Source organism: Styela clava, chromosome 3 (assembly GCF_964204865.1).
Source record: "Styela clava chromosome 3, kaStyClav1.hap1.2, whole genome shotgun sequence".
NCBI classification, from domain to species: domain Eukaryota; kingdom Metazoa; phylum Chordata; class Ascidiacea; order Stolidobranchia; family Styelidae; genus Styela; species Styela clava.
The window spans coordinates 9,273,886-9,292,417 of NC_135252.1; the positions used below are offsets into that span (position 1 = coordinate 9,273,886).

Genomic DNA, 18,532 nt, shown 5'->3' on the forward strand with positions numbered 1-18,532 from the left:
TGGAAGAAAAGAGATTTCACTTTTAGAAATGTTGTACCATCTTTAAAATAACTTGTTCGAGCATTCAACTTTATCAAGTTTAGTGAAAAGTATATGCCGAAATTGCACTCAATTCTTTATATATGTTTGAGTAACACTTGAACATGGATTGTCAATACAAAATATGACAGAAAATCCGAACTGATGAATATATAGTATAAATGAAATTTACACACAATCTTAATTCAAATTTATTGTTGTTATGAAGCAGTTTATTCATATCTTCAATAATAAGATTGAATTCTATTAATATTATTCGAAACGGCCACAGTCAAGTGAGATGATTTAAACACATATTTCAATAATGGTTATATTTTCAACATTATACCAAAAAACTAACACAGTCAAGGAAGATGATTTAAACACAAATTATCTTTAACACTGTAGACATTAGTGACTCACAGATAAAGTTATTCACAGAACTAATTAATAGAAAATAACATTAAATTCTATCATTGCATGGATATGTATGAACTTTATGACAGTGATTATATTATTACAAGTGAAATGATAAATTGCGGCAATAAAATTAATGAAATTAAATAGGACAAGATATGACAGTGCATTAAAACTTCATGTGGTACCGTATTTCTGGTGCAAAAACTGCACATAATATAAATAGATTATTAATAGGGGTGCCATTTCCAGATACCATATGTTTTTGCATTATTTAATTGTGGATTGGATTATGGCTTGAACAGTATTTGATTCCAAAAGTTAATTATAAACATACATATTTTCTATAAATCTTACAAATACAAGAAGTGTTCAACAAAATTTTGAGTATCAAATCATTATAAATCTGAGAATGGCAACCTCAATTAAAAACAACATGATTAAATAAAATACAAACATTACCATAGTTATATTTCAAGATACTGTATAATGAGCTGGTAATAAATTTTTATTTTATAATTATATCAAATTTTCAGAAATTCTGATGTGAAACACTCATATATGAGCATACCATACAATGAAATGTATAACTTTAAATAGTATTATATTTGTGGTTAAAAGTAAATGAAGTGCAAGTAGTGATAATTCCAATTGAATATTCAGGAACAAATTGTTTCGATAATTATGGTTCTACAAAATGAAAAGAAATTCAAATTTATTTCATTTATATATTTTCATGTATGAATGATATACTTTGACTGTAATTTAGCATAGTGTCACAGATGAATGAGAAATTGTGAAAAAAAAATTCCGAAATCATTTTCTGAAATAGTTGAGGAAATCAGAATTCAAGAAAACTTTTCCTTTCAGATATTGTGAGACACTTCTACAACTATTGATACTATTATTCATTTTTTGCAACAAGAAAGAGCATGTGAGGAACAAAACACGGATACATTATTACTGGAAGAGACTAAAATTCTAAAACATCAATTCCTGGGATGAGCATTTAACAATTCTGATGCTTGATTTCTTCAATACATTCGATGTTCTGAAAGCGCATATCCCGCATTGTAGAGAAGTGCAAGAGATGTGCCAACCAAATAAAAGGGATGACCATTGCTCCAGAATGCTTTGTCATTGACTGCGCTAACCAGTACAACAAACATGGACAGCACATACATCTGTATAATAATAAACCAAAAAATTTGTAATCAAATTGAATGCTTGAAATGCAAAAGTAGGCAATGAAATGATCAGAGTAAGCCTACCCCAAAGAGGTACAAATAATATTCTGATACAGTTAGTGTGATAAATCAAACATGTAGCATTTCTTATATGACAGCTTCCGACGCAATTTGCTCATAACAAGGCCCTGTACAAGTATCCACTGATATCTATCGATATAAGAAGAGCTACTTGTTTTGGAAAAACCAGAAACTACCAAAAATTTATCACACCCTGGGTAAGTGGTAAGCATGGTATATGAACATGAGATGCCAGCCTGCGATACTACGATTAACAATGCTTTGACCATTACACCCACAAAATTAGATTCAATCTGGTAATTTGTACAAGACCATACTTCAAAAGAATACTTTATAGTTAGAAAACATAGCTCAAAGTTGTAACATCAACAGCCAAGTCTGGGGAAAGATTAATATTTAGTATAACCGTATTTTCACAAATAGTGTCAAAATGTTTGATGAAGTAAGTCAATATTCAAATGACAATGCTGTGTGTGAATAAGTCATTTATTAACAAAAGAACCTTGAAGTAGAAGCATTATCTGAACTCACCACTAGTTTTGATTTCAGTATTGCAATGGCATCTTCTCTAGATCGGAAACATAAAGATGCAAATGAAAGTAAGGATTGTCCAATAACCGCAATACCAAGAGCTTTGGTGAGAAGTCCAGCCGATTCAGTCTAACATTGAAGATTAGATTAATTTATGTATTATATTCAGTTTGAGCAAGAAAACCTCATTTTCATATCAAATGCCATTATTCCGATTATAGCAGTTACTAGTTTCTGCCTATGAACAATCGCCACATTGAGCTTCAAATTATGCAGCAGCCGCAGCTGCTATTTCTGTAATAATTACAACCAACGGTAAGCACTTTTGACAAGTCAGCGACATATCACTGACAAAATAAACGCCGTACAACAGCTATTGTTACAGCATATATCCGTGCACAGATAAAAAAAATGATCCCATTTTGTTTTTATGCATCAAAAGGGAGGTCAAGCGAGACCACAAAAACATTATTCTGCAGTCCCTTGCAAGCTGCAGTTTGCCGACCACTGCCGACATTATTCTAAAGCAGTATAATCAGCAGTACTAGTGACAGCGTGATTGGGTTCCTTCAATTGAATAAACAAACTATTGGACTTTTCTTGGGCATATAACTATTCCTGTCATCATAATAAAGCAACATATGCTTACACAAATAAAATAGTATAAATCTCATTTACCATCTTTTCACAAAACACGTCAGGAAACGCCAGAGCACAACATCCTAGGAAAAATGTTGACATAGCATCAACTGACACATGCCAACTTATGGGATCTCCAATTGTAAGGTACGACTTGGATGACATTGAGAAGAGGTGAGCAAAATCTCCAAGCACCAGAGGAAGCAATATCACTAGAGTCAGCATACATGGCAACTGCAATATATATATTACGAATATATAAGCACACAACTGCAGCATTTACATTTGAACATTTTTGTTCATACCTCATCGCAGTGATAGCATAATGAAATTACCTAATGTCCAAAATGGAAATTACATGATCGTGCTACACAAGATCATTATTTCCTTCAAAATAATTACTCAATTTGTCATTTAATCATGCTCATTGCTCACTAAGAGAGTTCTAAATTCTATTGTTTTTGAGTAACTTATCCATACAAAAAGTTCTTGACATAGCACATCCTTTATCAGGTAGGGTATCGTCTTCTATTTAAAAGTGTCCACAATTTCTAGAAAAATCATCAGAAGGGTCATCACATTGAAGAGGTTGTTTCTCTAGTAAGATTTTTCACAGATATTTAGGCTTAGCTAATTATTGATGAAAATTGGTAACCATTGGAGATTAGTGGACATGGACATTTCTACTGTAATTCTGAAAAAATTGATACTATACCTGTAAACCTAAACTACGTCTAATACAGATACTTACATTCAATACAAATTTGGACTGTATCCCATATAAAGCACAGAGAATCAGGGAGCATCGAGTCTAAAGAAGAAAATATAGGGCGAATGTTAGAAAGCATTAAGAACAATGTTTTAAATATAAAGCAAAGTTTGTAAAGGAATCTGTCATTCATAAGTATGTGAAAAATAGTAAAGATTTATAGAAAGGATTTTAAGTTAAGTTTAGTCACACAAATATTGCGGTATTCAGAATCTCAATAAGTGCAGGTCATTTTAGCACAAATATGATATCACAATACAAAATGAATATAGCATCACAATACCATTTTATGTCAAAGGTGTGTACAAAGAAATAAACAAAACTGAAATACAATATTGCACAGAACTGTTGATTGGATAACTTATATTGATCCAATTGTTATTTCAGGAATGAATTCCATTCCATACAGAAAGATAACTTCGTATCCTGAAAAGACATGAAATAATCTTTCTGTTTCAAAATATATCTACATTAGTATTAGAGAGAATATTAAACTAACAAACCAAAATGTTGACGACAGTTGTACTGAATACGACTTCAGGCTGGACTGAATTTCTGGTTATTTGATAAGCAATTGATTGTGCAAGCAAGCATGAAAAAACAAGTTGAAAAACACAGATTGGAAGATTGTTTGTGGTTGATACCTAAAAAGAAATTGATGATAGATTATAGGATATATCTTAATGAAGAATTCAACAAAAATAGTTTCCTTTGCTTTGATGATCCAGGTGATTTTTTTTTATTTAGTATTGAATATATATGGCCCTACTTGAAATGAATTCCCATAATATATGGTGTGAGCTAGATCTAGTAATCAAAGCATTTGCCTGAGCATGGTGCTACATTTCACCGCCTACATACATCAAGTTTTTACCAAACTTACTAACCCAAGGTTAACAAACTTACTTGAATTTGTTCAACTAACATGATCAAGTCTTTGGCAATGGCAATGAGTCTTCTGACAGAGATCCAAAGAAGCATATGAGTGAAATATCCATTACGAAACTAACTCAATCTCAATTATGCTATCATATTAATTATTAACCATATGATAAAGTAACGAAATAGAAAATAAACTTACAACGTATGACAGTGATCCACTTGGAAAGAAAATAAGAATTGCATAAGCCACAGCCAAACAACCTTCTACAATGGCAGTTCTCTGACGATTTCCAACACCTTGAACATATAGAATGAACCCAAATGCAGATGTAAGAAACATCAACATCTGGTTACATTCACCACTAGATGTATCACTACCTTGTGCAGTCATTTTGATACTTCCGAAGTTTTGTAAGTTTTGTAAAAATTTGAAATTTACACAAAATTTAAAAACTTAAATAGAACTATCAATTGCCTGAGTAAAGACAAAAATAATTAGTAAAAGCGAAAATAATAATACTCTTCATAATTTAGATAATACATACACCATATCTACCAATAGCAAAGAGCAGAAATATCTATCTGAATACATTGTAATATTAAGCTAAAAGCTATCTGAAATCGTTGATTCCAGTCTGTACTCCATTAAACTTCAATGAAACTGAGGTTCAATAAATTTGTTTAGAACCTATTAAAAAGATGTGGAAAGAACAAAAGAAAACTTTTTATTGATAAATATGAGAAAATTTCAAACTTCTTTGGCAGTAGAAATTTGTATTCACTATTTCATACCTGGCTTCTCAATACAGTTTTAATACTTATTAAATAGTAACTGTAATCTCAGAGTGAAGAATACAATTTCATATCAGCTTGTTTGTGCATGATAAGTTACATCACGACTACCGGTAATCTCTGAATAGATTTATCAGGGTCTTATACACACATCCATTTATCAGAATTCTAGTTCAATCAATATCAATCACATTGTCAATGAACACACTAAAATGTGTTGAAGCGATGCGTCAATTGAAGCCACATGAAGATATCAAAATTTGGTTGAACTTTTAATAAGATTTGTCAGAACACTCAGAAGTGAGACATTACTTATGATTATGATCAAGGAATAGAATCTGCTTTGCATATTACAATCATTCATGGTAAATGTGGAAAGGAAATCATGATTAATGTGAAAATCTTAATGTAAAATCATTATATTTATTATTTTCAAATATTGAGTAGGCCCTATTGACCTAATATCATACTAATTTACACCCACATAACTTAAAAATTCAAAAATCACCAACTTTCTACACCTTACATGATCAATGTTTCAATTTTTTACAATGTTTTTAAATACTGAACAAATGCGAAGCAAATGTATCCTGAATGAACCAGGAGATCCTTTAATGTGTTATCATCACTCATCAGTATGACAAATAATGTTGATGGGGTTAATATAATAAGGTACAGGAAAAGGTTAATAGGTGAAATCGGTCAAGGAAATTGAAATACATTTTTTCATGTTGTCTAATTTTTATGAGAGACATGCTTTAGTGACTGAGATACTTTTACTATCTTACTTGAGTTACGATCATACTTTGTCACAATATCTTCAATGTACAAATAAATATTTTAAAATTTATGGAAACAAACCATCACAACTTGTATAAGTCAAAACTGCCACGCATCTTCATCAATTCAACTCTTCTGCTGCTATCAAATTCTGTCCTCAATATTTTAATACTGTAGGTTTTCCTTGAAATTGTTTCATTCATATATCTACTAACTATTTTTCTATAAATCTGTAATACAATTCAATTAGAAAATGATTACTACTGTACTAGAAGATACCTTGGGTTATTTGGGTATATGATTATACTAAAAAAAATCTAAAATTTGACAAACTGAAATCAGTGTAGAGTACCAAAACATGGCAAAATCATTTTTTTAAACGTTACAAAAGGACAATTGGCAGCAAATGTTGGTTGACAATATTTTTTACAAAAATACAAAATAGGTGCATAATCAAAACCTGATACTATTTGTAAAAAATGTTTTTGAACAATGATTAGTTAGTTATAAAATGAAACAAATCTCCTTAAAAATAATTTCATTGGTGCTGAATGTTAAAAGAATAATACAACAATACAAAAATCATGGATTTACACAAAATAACGGTTTTCAAATTTGAACTTCTTGTATTATTATTTAACTAACTATATTTTATTAGTAAAATTGGCTGTACTTTCAGGCAGAAACTCCTTCCTTTATTAAATGTTAAAAATGAGCCATTTCATTACAGCTAAAATAGTATTAAAAAAATTTCGTTCAAGTCAACATTACAAAATTATCTAACTTTGTGAACAACATGAAAATGAATTTTTCATCAAATCTCCAGCAAAATCCTAGTAATATACAACATAACATGAATGAAACGGATATGCATGATATGTATGTACCATGTGTGCCATTAATTCAAGTGAAATTTTGAATTATGAAAGATTGGAAACAAAATAATTTGCTATAAAATTTGGCCCTGATTGAAAACAAAACAATTCAAATAATGTTAATAACGTATTCATGGCACTGTTTCAGCTGTTTTCTATTGGAAACTTCAAACTTTCAGTATCTAATTTATGTATAAATAATACCTAAAGTGAAATGAATTGTCATGTCTCATATGATTTAATAAAATTATCAAATGCAACAAGAAATAAGAATACATAACTGTTGGATAGGGCAATTTCACACCTTTTCTAAATTTTAATGATTTAATTTATCCAGTGAACACTTAACTATAGAGTACATAAAAGTTAACATGATAAGATAACAGGAAAACTATATATCTCATAAAAGGGATATTTGGTCCATTTTACTACAAATTCCTAGCATATAACAAACAAAGCAGTATCATGTATCAAGTTGTATACATTTTAAATTGATAAAGGTAGACAAAAATGTTATGCAAATTTTTATCATATCAAATAGCAGCAAACATGATTGTTTCGGAGTAGACACAACATTAAAAATATGTCTGTGATGATGTATTTGTTCCAAAGAATTTAAAAAAATTCAAGTTTGCAAAAAATTGCTGACTTCAAAGAAAAAAATATGTTGAAGAGGAAAATCAATTAATCTTCTTTTCCATGTCTGTAGACAACGGAACCGGCATTTATGGCCAGTCCACCCATTACTCCCACCATGATAGCAGCATGTCCATAGGTGCGGAAGTGGCTATCTATGAGCATGTTTGTAAGAGCATTGAGCAAAGCTGGGAGGTAAACCTGCGAAAAAAATTTAGTAATTTATTAATTACATTATTAATTATTAATTACATAATTAATTACATTACAAGTATTGGCATTTTCACTATTTTAGATTTTTTATAATTTTCACAGTCAAATTACATGACCATTGAGAGTAAAACAGAGAACCGCCAACTAAGTAAATACACACAACACACAAACATGAGTTCTTATGCTAAGAAATCAGAGAGATGAAGAAATCCAGGAACACACTTGGTATTGAATTTCTGTTTCACCTGTTCAGACGCTTGAAGATTTGAATCGTATGAGAATTGAAATGCTAAATGTTAAATTTCCTATGCTTAGTATTTAACTCTCTTTACACTCACCACAAGCTTAATTTTCAGAGTATTCACGGCATCTTTATCATCTCTGTAGCAAAGTGATGCAAACGACAACATTGAACCAGAGAGAATCAAAACAGCAACTCCCCTCAGAGTGAAGAAATGACACTCACGCAACTGAAATCCACGACTCTAAAAAGAATCATTTACCATTTTTCATGTAGTGGTATTTCACATATTTTATATATCCTACAATGATACATAATTCGTGAATTTTGGAAAATTTTTAATTGCTATATAAAACAGTTATAGTTGCTAAACGAATATAGGTTTCGTAAATAAACATGGGTGAACATTGAAAAAGTAAGAAATCTAATATGATAATGTAAACAGCATTATATAAACTTTAACAAATGCAAGAAAAGACGTCATCAAACATACCACCAAGGAGCAGAACATATCTGGAAATCCGAGTGCCAGTGAACCTATGAAAAATGTAAGAAGAGCATCTATGGACAGATGAAAACTGATCGGATCTCCAACAGTTCTACTTCTGTATTGTCTTGTTTTGGTTTTTGCCATGAAATATATATCACCGAAGAGCAACAACGCAGTCTGTGCTGTATCAATATAAGCTGATATTTCGTGCTGTAAATATGATTTCTGCATTCAGTTGTCAATGTATTACTTTATTTGTTTTTTACTATAATAAACGTTTCAAATCAAGAAAATATGAACAAAGCATGATATCATTTTACATTCACCAGTTCAACATTCTGAAAGTAAGTCTAGTGATGCAAAGTCCAGGAATCTTCTTGTTTAGGGAGACACAAAAAAATTTAACCCACTCCTCCAACCTACGTATATCTTTGTTAAGACGAAGGAGGTCCAAAGCTCGGCTCAATCCCCCTCATCCCCAAGCTATAGACGAAGAGGGTTCAAAGCTTGGCTTCAACTAATCACCCAGGTATAGATGAGAGAGGTTCAAGGCTTAGCTCACTTCTCTAAACCACCTAGTATAGACGAGAGAGATTCAAAACTTGTCTCAGTCACCCTAACCACTCCGGTATTGACGGGGGAAGTCCAAAGCCTGGCTCAGAGTTTCCCCTAATCACCCATGTATTGATGGGAGAGGTCCAAAGCTTGGCTCAGTCCCCCCTAATCACCCAGGTATATATTCGAAGAATACATAAATCTCGGATAATAAGAACTTGGGTTTGGGTATCTCCATTATAAGAGATCCACATTTGAAGGCATTTATATTATTATCAATATTTAAATTTTATTTTATTATAACACCTAATATTTTGTATTTTTAAATTGCTATCTTATTCAAAATTTCTTACAAAACAAAATAAACATTTTATTTGTAACATTATAAGCATCGGTACTTACATTTACATTGAACGTGTCTGTATATATAGCCACAAAATAAGTCATGAGAAGAGGACCACGCCCCTGAAGTATAAAAAAAATGATACATTTTTTATGACTGCAAAATACAGTTTATGACGTGTATAACGAAACATTGTTTAATAATGAATGGATAAGAAATGTAAAATAATTTCAAGCTTTTCATTAATCCCAAGCTGGACAATATGATACTTGACAGTTTTGAGGTTTGGTAAAGTAAAACTCACTTATTTAGAACGCTAAAATTATCATATCTCAAACTAGAATTGGAATATGAAGCAAACTTAAACATTTCAGAATTTACTGATAATTTATATTATAGTACAAAAGCAAGTTACCAATATATTTGTAATTGAAACAGCGACTGGTACAGTACGATCTGATGATTCTTGTGTCAAGTAGACTGCCGAAGCTTGAGCAACAAAAGAAATGATCAGAAGTCGACACATGTAAACAGTAAGTGCATCAGATTCTCTCATCTGTAAATCAAGATTTTGTAACATTTGAGCGCCGACGAAATAGCTAGTAATTTTTTATCTAGATTTAATGAAATCCCTGGAGCAAAATGTTTTTAACAATCAGAATAAAAAGCATTGGTGACACCAAGAACTTGAATATTTTCAATAGTTTTAAAAAAAAATTTACTACAATGCCTCATTTGTAAAACAAGTAACAAATTAGGTAATTAAATGAAGTCTTTTAAAGAAGGGGATTAGGCGAAGCAGAATAATAAAATGCCAAGATATATTAGCGCCTATGTCTGAAATAATAAAAACTACATAGGCCTATTATTGTAATAGTATCAAACTTTAAGAATCTGGGAACTGATTTAAGATCTGAACAAAATTGTGAGATAAGTGTATAAAAATTATCCGGTAGTTCAATAAGAACAGACATTCTAATATTATGAATACCCTATAAGGATAGGTAATGATGAAGCAATCCATGTAGTACCTAGTTTTTAGTAGTACTTGTGCCTAGTATTATTTTGTAGAACTCAAAATGATATACAAATAATACAATGATTAAGTTCAAAATTACTGGCTTCCAGCAAGAATATACCTGCAGAAATAAACTGTCAAAATATACTGATGCATCATTCCTAATCTCTATTCCAGTATCATTATATTTCTGTTGGTAAAACGACAAAGTAAATAGTATCAATCAAATCTATAAATATGACTTACGAAGTATGGGGAAAGCACTCCAGAAAATGGAAAAGAGAGGGCATACATTACACCAAGGCAAACTTCCATGTTAATCCAATATTTACGATTCTGCAGCAGTTGGATATACAGAACTATCACAGCTGCTACTCCAGCAAATAATGCAAACTTTCGAATATCTTGATATTCATCAGTAATATCCGCAGCTGTTTCGTTTCCCATGGTTTTCTTCACTTGACTGTAGTTGCAATACTAGTTACTAAAGTATCTACAATACAATGAAAATACAGTAACAATTCAGAAATTAAATGGAAGTATTATATTCAAGGCACGTTCAAATAGTAAGGTTATTTTCAAATCTCAAATTTCCTGAGAAGACATTCTAGATTCTACGATACAGCTCCTGTATATAAACATAACACAAAGGATGATGTATAAAAACTCATCAAAATATTTCAGCATACAATGAAGAAATTTGACAAGACTGTTCTAAAAAATTTGAACTTTGAATTTAGCAAAACAAAATATTTCTTTCTTCCAGCAATTCAATATATATTGTACAAAATGTCAAAATAGCCAAGTCCAAATTGATATGCAACCAAAAGTATGAGCAAGATGTAATTTGAAACAAAATTAACGATCAATAGTATTTAAGTTTTATCAACAATGCACGTCTGAAAACTGTTTCTGCATATAATTTTATACTGTTAAATTTGATATATATACAGATAAATATCAATTTTATCAAACACTTACTCATTTCTACATTCAAGAGACGGAAATAAATGGTTCAAATTTCAATGATACAATAATTCAGTAATTTTGAATTTCAATAACTATGTATATACATGATTCGAACAAATCAGACAGACCGCAGAAAGAGCTTTGCTTTGAACCAAAAAATTGAGCAAATTGACTCTATATCCGGAATTCAAGCAAACTAGAAAGAAAAATTTCTTTTCAGTAATACAAAAGCAAATTATAAAATGTTGCATCAATTTGAGGGGCAATTTATCATTCAGATTTTTAGTAACCACTTTTTCATTATTAATAATACCAATGAAATGAGCCAACATTGAGATAATATCAAAAGAAAAGTAAATAAAATACTAGCAGACACACCTAAATTTCACCAAAAATTTGATATTTCAGTACAAGTATTTTAGTACACTATATATTTGAAAACCCATATTTTGAAAAGTAATACTATGATACATGGCACTGGATGGCAGTTCGTTACTATGTGACTGCATAGACCAGTGATGCTGATTATTTCATCCAGTCTTCAAATTAGTCATTTTTTATAAATCAGCATAAAAGAATCAAATTACACTTAAAAATGAAAGATTAATGGCTAAGATTTCCTGTTGCTCAGCATGAAGCATTAATAATAAATTACTCATGTGTTACTATATAATGCATACGAAACACCAAAATAGTAACAACACCATATAATGATTGATTAATGTTACTGTATTTTATTATTATGATAGTTATAGTATTGCTTATGTTGATAAGAAAAGTGCAAAATTCCTAATTTGGAATGAAATAATGTTAGTAGTAAGCAAAGTGAAATATTACGGGCTGTTGAATAGCCAAATGATCCAAATTATATCCCATATTTTTATATTATATCCACTTTTCAAAACTTTCATTTTCAAAATGCAGAAAGCTATAAATCATTTGGAATTTCAAAATTTTACTTCACAGGCCCATAACACTAATAACAAATAGTATTTTAAAAATTCTGAAAATATATTGAACCAATATTTTTGACTTTTTTTTCTCCGCCATAAAGAGAGAATGATATTCTAATATTTGAGCATTTATTGTGAACAATGTTTCGAAACACAAAAATTATAATTCAATTTTGATCCTAACTGACATAAATAAAAAAGTTTCCAGAAAAGGCTATGATGAAATGAATAGAAAATTACCAGTATTTGCTTTTCAGAATATACTCATCAGTAACAAACACTTGGTTTCTGAAAATGCATTCAATAGAATTCTCAAAAAAGCACCTGCTAATACCACAGAGATACAACAGGCAAATGCAATTGTCTATTCTCTATGATTAGTCAATCAATATGCCCAAAAATTTACACATTGTAATAGCAGCATGCACATTCATGGTACCCAGTATCAATAAAGCATATTAGAATAAAAATGCAAGTATCAAATCAAATTGCCCGAATTTTGATAACGGCGTGGGTACAAAATTTGTTATGAAAAATACAAAAAAAATGTATACACCAAATTTATATTTTCCCCAAAACGATTAGAGATATACAAACTAAAGTATCATGTCATAAAAATCCTACAATGAACCCTATTTTTTAAAATTAAATTATTTAATATACAATTGCCTGTAACTCGCCTAGAAAAATGTAAAAAACTTGTGCTAAACATACAAATGTGTCTTTTACATATACAAATGCTCACTTTTGCAATTCTGAGGTTATTTTACAAATATTTAGTATGTTAAAATCAATAAAACCACACCAAAATTTAAAATGTCAATGATATAAAACAACTACGTTACATGATGCATTTTAAATACAAGAATATATAGGTATATAACTCCAGTACCATTATATTACATAATAAGGTTCACTAGAAATCACACCATTTTGAATATTATTAGGATTATACGTGAATGAATACTAAAGAAATTCAGGTAAAACATTCTGTGCAAGAAGGGTCTAAAAGAAGTATGGTCTATAAAGAATAGGCATTTCAGAAAATATAATCACATGAGGTTGACCCAGTGTGATAGAATGAAATAATATGAAACATTACTCTAGCTTACATAACACTACCTTAACATCCTTCAAAACCTTGTCAGATCTCATTTAAATAAGAGCATGTTTCAAAACATAACCACAGAATTTCAATAATATGATGAAATCGAAATTCAATATTCAAATGAAAACACTTTGTAGTTAAATTGTTGGTTTTTTTTACATTATCAAATATAATTATACACAGCTTTTCTTTTGCAACTCCAAAACACAGAAGATGAATGGATGAGTAACATTATCTGACATTAATACAATTTTTCCTTCTCATAATCCCAGACAGCATATCCAGCATTCAAACACAAAACTCCCATTCCTCCAATAACTGGTATAGTGTGTCCTGGATGCTGATATTGTGAATCCAAAACATAGTTGACAGCAGCCAGAAGTATGACGGGTGCATACAGCTTAAATTAAAAGAGGATTTTTTTTTAACTCTCGCAAAATATAACAAATTTAAATTTCACAGTGGAACCCAGGTATATCACATGAAATTTTATATTATGTCCTTATCAGTATTGTAATAATTATTATCATATTTTTTGATACAGAAATATAAAATATGATTCAACTGTTTTTCCTGAGTTTCTACCATGGAACTTATGATACATTCACATCTTAATCCTTTTCTACGAGAGAATATGATTTGAACTTATTATTTGATAGCTAATAAAGATTCGCTTCACTCACACTTATAATTTATATACAATATAAAATCATATAGTCTCTCTCTAAATATCTGAATTCATATTGATAGCTCTTTTTGTAACATTATGTACCACTTCCCCTTTTTTATCACAACACAATCAAACAAAACAGGTGTCATGTTTGAACAAATCGTCAACAATGAACAATATAAGTCTCCTTCAAATTTCTAAGGCGGAATCAAAGCAAGGTTAATCAACGTAAGTCATTTCATTATCTACATGACCATATTATCTTATCGTACTGATAATATTTTGGTCTTTTGAAATACATTGTTATTGCGTTTAAAACATGAATAGAATATTTTATCTCCAACTATAAAAGAATAGAATAGTGTAATAGTGGAAACTACAATACTTGCTCTTCCAATTTTATCAAAACTTACCAATAACTTGGATTTCAGAACACTTATTGCATCATCATTATTTTTGAAACACAAAGCAGCAAAGGAGAGCACAGATAAACCACATACAAAGGATCCAAAAACTTGAGTCGTTCCCACATGTCCTTCTCGAATTGCAATACTGGGATTCTAAAAAATGTTCATTGATTCAATTAATTTCAGAATAGATCGATTATGGAATAAAACAAGTATTTGCTAAAATAGAGTAGTAGACTCATCTGAAATAAGTGAACAGATAAAAAAAGAATATTGCTATGAATTATGATTGATTTACCACAATTGAGAGGAACATTTTTGGGAATCCAAAGACCCAGGTACCAAGTATAAATGTGAGTAATCCATCAATTGATAAGTGAAGACTTGTAGGATCTCCCACAGTGAGGCTGCCTTCTCTGGTTGACAACTTGGATAATTGAAACAGATCACCAATGATCAGAAGTGACACAGTTACCAAATCACATTTCAAAGCAAACTGTAAAATAAAACACCTTGTTGAGAATTGTTGCATCAATGAAAAAATAATGCCTGTGTGAAAGATTACAGGATCTTCAAATCAGAGCAAAAAGATCTGGGCACTCAAAGATGAATTTGCTGTCACTATAAAAAAAATCCTGTATGCATAGGTAAACATTTATTGTGTAACAAGTCTATTCAAAATGTGGTCACACAACAAACACACATAAAAAAAACGTTGTCCTTCGCAACCAAAGATATAATGAGTATAATTAGCCATTATGATTCAGCCAAAACTGAAAATTGAAATCATAGAATACGAGGCTATAGCAGCTGTACCTAGATAAAAACAAATAGCATTCCCCATATAATTTATAATAAAGTATTAGCACTTACTTTTGATACATTTTTGGTGTAGTAGAGTCCATACAGAGTGCACATCAACAATGCGGCCCGAGACTGAATAATAAGTATAGGTGATGGCAATGATTACACAAAAAGTACAATGTATTTTAAACGTTATATATATTATTACTAATTTTAGAATTTATCAATTTCATTACTTTTTGTATTTGATTTATTATTATTTGTATTTAATTGTGTTTGTTATATTATAATTAAAAAAATAATTTCTGTATATTATTGTACAAGAAATATTTATTTCACCAATGATTATTCAAATGATATTATTCTTGAACTATGGTATATTGTCTATTAAAATCATTCATCCTACAGCTGCATGAGAGAAGACACCAGTTGCTAATAAAAACCACATGGGAATCATACCATAATTCAAATTACGGCCTTATAAGGTGTGCACTAAATTTTGAATATACAGAGGTCAATAAATATTTTTTCCTCAAATGGACATTTTTAAGAAGCAAAAGACTATTAGAAATTTGCCCATAATGAGAATTTATTAATAAATATAGATGAACTTTATTTACACATGAAATATCATTAATGGTCAAAAAATGACAATTGACAAATACAGAACAGATGTCAAACCAATGCCATGATACTGACCAGAAAACATGACACAGTCATTTCTTTTGCTCAGAACAAAAAACTATTCCAGATTAGGCGAGTAAAATGTTAAAACAAAACTCACCAAGATATTCGTTGTTGATATGGCAATTGCTACAGTTGGGTCACGAGATCTCCTGGTCAAAAATAAGGCTGCAGTTTGAGAAACTTTTGCAAGAAGCATGATTCGTAACAGGAATATGCTGAGGCTATCGACATCATAATTAACCTAAAAAAAAATATTGTATATAAAATGATTTTTCCAAGCAGATCTATTCAATCTGTCAGTCTAGAATCAAAATGAAACCAAATATACTGTAAATTAGTGGAATATGATGAGCATGTCACGACTAAATAGTCAATCATACAAATGAGGAAAGTCTGAAAAATTTGTAAAATTGATTGCATAATATAACTCTATATTCCACTTTCGTAGACTTGGAGGGGCTTATGTAGTTTCGTACCTAACATACTTCTAGTGGGCGTAGCATGAAAATTTTTTCGCGTATCAATCCTAACCCCCACTCGACTACACCATCCAAAAATTACGTGATTACGACGTCACAGTGACGTAATAGAGCCCTTCAAACTATACGAACTGCCATCCAAGGCGCGCAAACGAGCACCCGAAATCGAACAGTTATTTCTCTCGTTTTCTCGTCGCAACGATTCCGATGGGAGAGAGATCGATAACGTCAGTCAGTTCCTTATCGTCGGCGCCAATGCCATTTCGGTCGATCGTGCTTATATTTGGCAAGCTCTATAACGTGATTGTGATGTCGTAGTGTTTTGATTTTTGGATAGCGTAGTCAGATGGGGGTTAGGATTGACATATCAAATTTGTTATGCTACGCCCACTAGAAGTACGCTAGGTACGAAACTACACGAGACCCGACTTTGGGATCTTGACCTGAGCTATTTAGCACAGTACTGATTACTGCTTGTCTGAGGCCTTGTTCATTGCATGTTGAAAACTTTATAAGAGAAGTTTTCTATACTTACATAAAAAGATATTGTGGTGCCAGCAAAGGGGATCATGAGCAAGGACAAAACACCCAAGACAGTTTCCATGATAATCCAGTATTGACGATTACGAAGCACTTGTAGGTACAATGTCAAACCAAATCCAATAGCGATAAAGGCAAGAAATTTATACAAATCTCCCACTGCTTCAGTATCTTTTGCAGAAGTTGATCCTGTTTTGCCAGCCATTATGAATTTTATAACTTCTCTCAGAAAACAACTAATATACAAATACAATCTGTCATCAATTTGAAAAACATGTTTTTACATTTCTATCATTTACATACACAAAATACTATTATTTCTAGATCATTTCGAATCCAGAGAATATAGACTGGCTATATATATCTAAAAATTCATTAAAATACTATTTCAATTGCACCAATCTCAGAATTCTGTTATTTCAAAACCGCTTGCTAAATTTCTGCCTGTTTTTACAATTCAGCAATTTGTTACAAAAGCAGCAGGTGGCAACGTGGAGGCAAGGTTCACGTGTGACTAATACATAATTAAAAATCATCGGTCATTGCCGAAGTCAATGAACATAGTACCGCACAGCAGTAACAATTGATCTGTTCCAATGCTTACTGGTTGTAATTAGATCGTATATTTCGAGCGCTTTGCGACAAATATTTTTATGTACAGATTACGACAACGCCAACTTTTTTGCCTAAAACACTTGGGCATAACAACTGTTGTTTGTACGTATCGTAATGCACCTGCACCTGTTCGTAGCAACTGCTATCTACGTAAAAGCAGAATAGCATAAGTTATATTCACGCGGCTTGCGCATTCTTTCTATTTTTAGCAAACCCGGCGAAATTGCTGTTCAACCAATCGTATGACAGGCACGTTACAGTGTCAGCATTTTGGATACGCGAACACGCCCTATGAGCCGTTAAAAATACAAAATTTTTGTTCCATCAGAAGAAAAATATTCGTATAATAAATATCGAATAACGGATACAATTTTCGTCGTAAACATCTCTCTGCGCCGGCAAAGATGCCGCAATTACCAACGCGTTTAGGCGGGTGAATGCCTTTTTCATATTTTCTCTACTATACGATGTCGATCGTTACTATTGTCAAATGTTTATAAACCGGCGACACGACTAAACTTGTTTCTCCTAAGTGCATACGGGTTTGTCGATGCGAATATGTATGTTCCCACCGTAACTAAAAACGAAAAGTCTGTTACCAAAAGTTTACAATTTTACCGACACAAACATCTCGAAGTTGAAACGCTTTGTCTTGTGGTCAACCAATTGGTATTTCAAAGATTTCCTACATCAAATCTTATCTGGTAGAACCCGTTGAAAATTACAGCACAGCTGTATCGTTATTTGACAACCATTATACAATACGCGAATTTTTGACAGCGGTATCGTATTTGTCTTTCAAACCAATTATCATGTCTCATCAAAATTCAAAA

General features: G+C 31.2%; 3 protein-coding genes across 3 annotated transcripts; all 3 read right to left on the minus strand.

Annotated features, from left to right (window-relative positions):
* Nucleotides 1–1,383: 1,383 nt before the first annotated feature.
* LOC120341932 (uncharacterized) lies at nt 1,384–6,164 on the minus strand. Its single transcript, XM_039410532.2, has 6 exons — nt 4,724–6,164; nt 4,146–4,286; nt 3,625–3,684; nt 2,913–3,107; nt 2,235–2,363; nt 1,384–1,619 (listed from the first exon to the last, which is right to left on the minus strand). The coding sequence occupies exons 1-6, from the start codon at nt 4,913–4,915 to the stop codon at nt 1,470–1,472; spliced, it is 867 nt and encodes a 288-aa protein (XP_039266466.2). The 5' UTR covers nt 4,916–6,164; the 3' UTR covers nt 1,384–1,469.
* Nucleotides 6,165–6,313: 149 nt separating this feature from the next.
* LOC120341928 (uncharacterized) lies at nt 6,314–10,914 on the minus strand. Its single transcript, XM_039410529.2, has 6 exons — nt 10,714–10,914; nt 9,865–10,005; nt 9,509–9,571; nt 8,555–8,761; nt 8,159–8,305; nt 6,314–7,808 (listed from the first exon to the last, which is right to left on the minus strand). Exons 1-6 carry the CDS (start codon nt 10,912–10,914, stop codon nt 7,656–7,658), a joined length of 912 nt encoding a protein of 303 aa, XP_039266463.2. The 3' UTR covers nt 6,314–7,655.
* A 45-nt stretch (nt 10,915–10,959) lies between these two features.
* LOC120341927 (uncharacterized) lies at nt 10,960–17,334 on the minus strand. The gene is made up of 6 exons (XM_039410528.2): nt 17,080–17,334; nt 16,163–16,306; nt 15,448–15,510; nt 14,873–15,070; nt 14,581–14,727; nt 10,960–13,897 (listed from the first exon to the last, which is right to left on the minus strand). The coding sequence occupies exons 1-6, from the start codon at nt 17,287–17,289 to the stop codon at nt 13,739–13,741; spliced, it is 921 nt and encodes a 306-aa protein (XP_039266462.1). The 5' UTR covers nt 17,290–17,334; the 3' UTR covers nt 10,960–13,738.
* Between the last annotated feature and the right edge of the window lie 1,198 nt (nt 17,335–18,532).

Bases quoted from the DNA above. Each gene is read 5' to 3' on its own strand.
- LOC120341932 (XM_039410532.2), bottom strand. From the start codon at position 4,915: ATGACTGCACAAGGTAGTGATACATCTAGTGGTGAATGTAACCAGATG. The intron at 4,287-4,723 runs GTAAGTTTATTT...ATTTCTTTTTAG, and splicing joins GTGGATCACTGTCATACGTT to GTATCAACCACAAACAATCT. The intron at 3,108-3,624 runs GTAAGTATCTGT...TATATATTGCAG, and splicing joins AGTCCAAATTTGTATTGAAT to TTGCCATGTATGCTGACTCT.
- LOC120341928 (XM_039410529.2), bottom strand. From the start codon at position 10,914: ATGGGAAACGAAACAGCTGCGGATATTACTGATGAATATCAAGATATT. The intron at 9,572-9,864 runs GTAACTTGCTTT...TTTATACTTCAG, and splicing joins TTTCAATTACAAATATATTG to GGGCGTGGTCCTCTTCTCAT. The intron at 7,809-8,158 runs GTGAGTGTAAAG...TTTTTTTCGCAG, and splicing joins CTCTGAAAATTAAGCTTGTG to GTTTACCTCCCAGCTTTGCT.
- LOC120341927 (XM_039410528.2), bottom strand. From the start codon at position 17,289: ATGGCTGGCAAAACAGGATCAACTTCTGCAAAAGATACTGAAGCAGTG. The intron at 16,307-17,079 runs GTAAGTATAGAA...ATTTTTTTTTAG, and splicing joins GCACCACAATATCTTTTTAT to GTTAATTATGATGTCGATAG. The intron at 15,071-15,447 runs GTAAGTGCTAAT...TTTATTTTACAG, and splicing joins ACACCAAAAATGTATCAAAA to TTTGCTTTGAAATGTGATTT.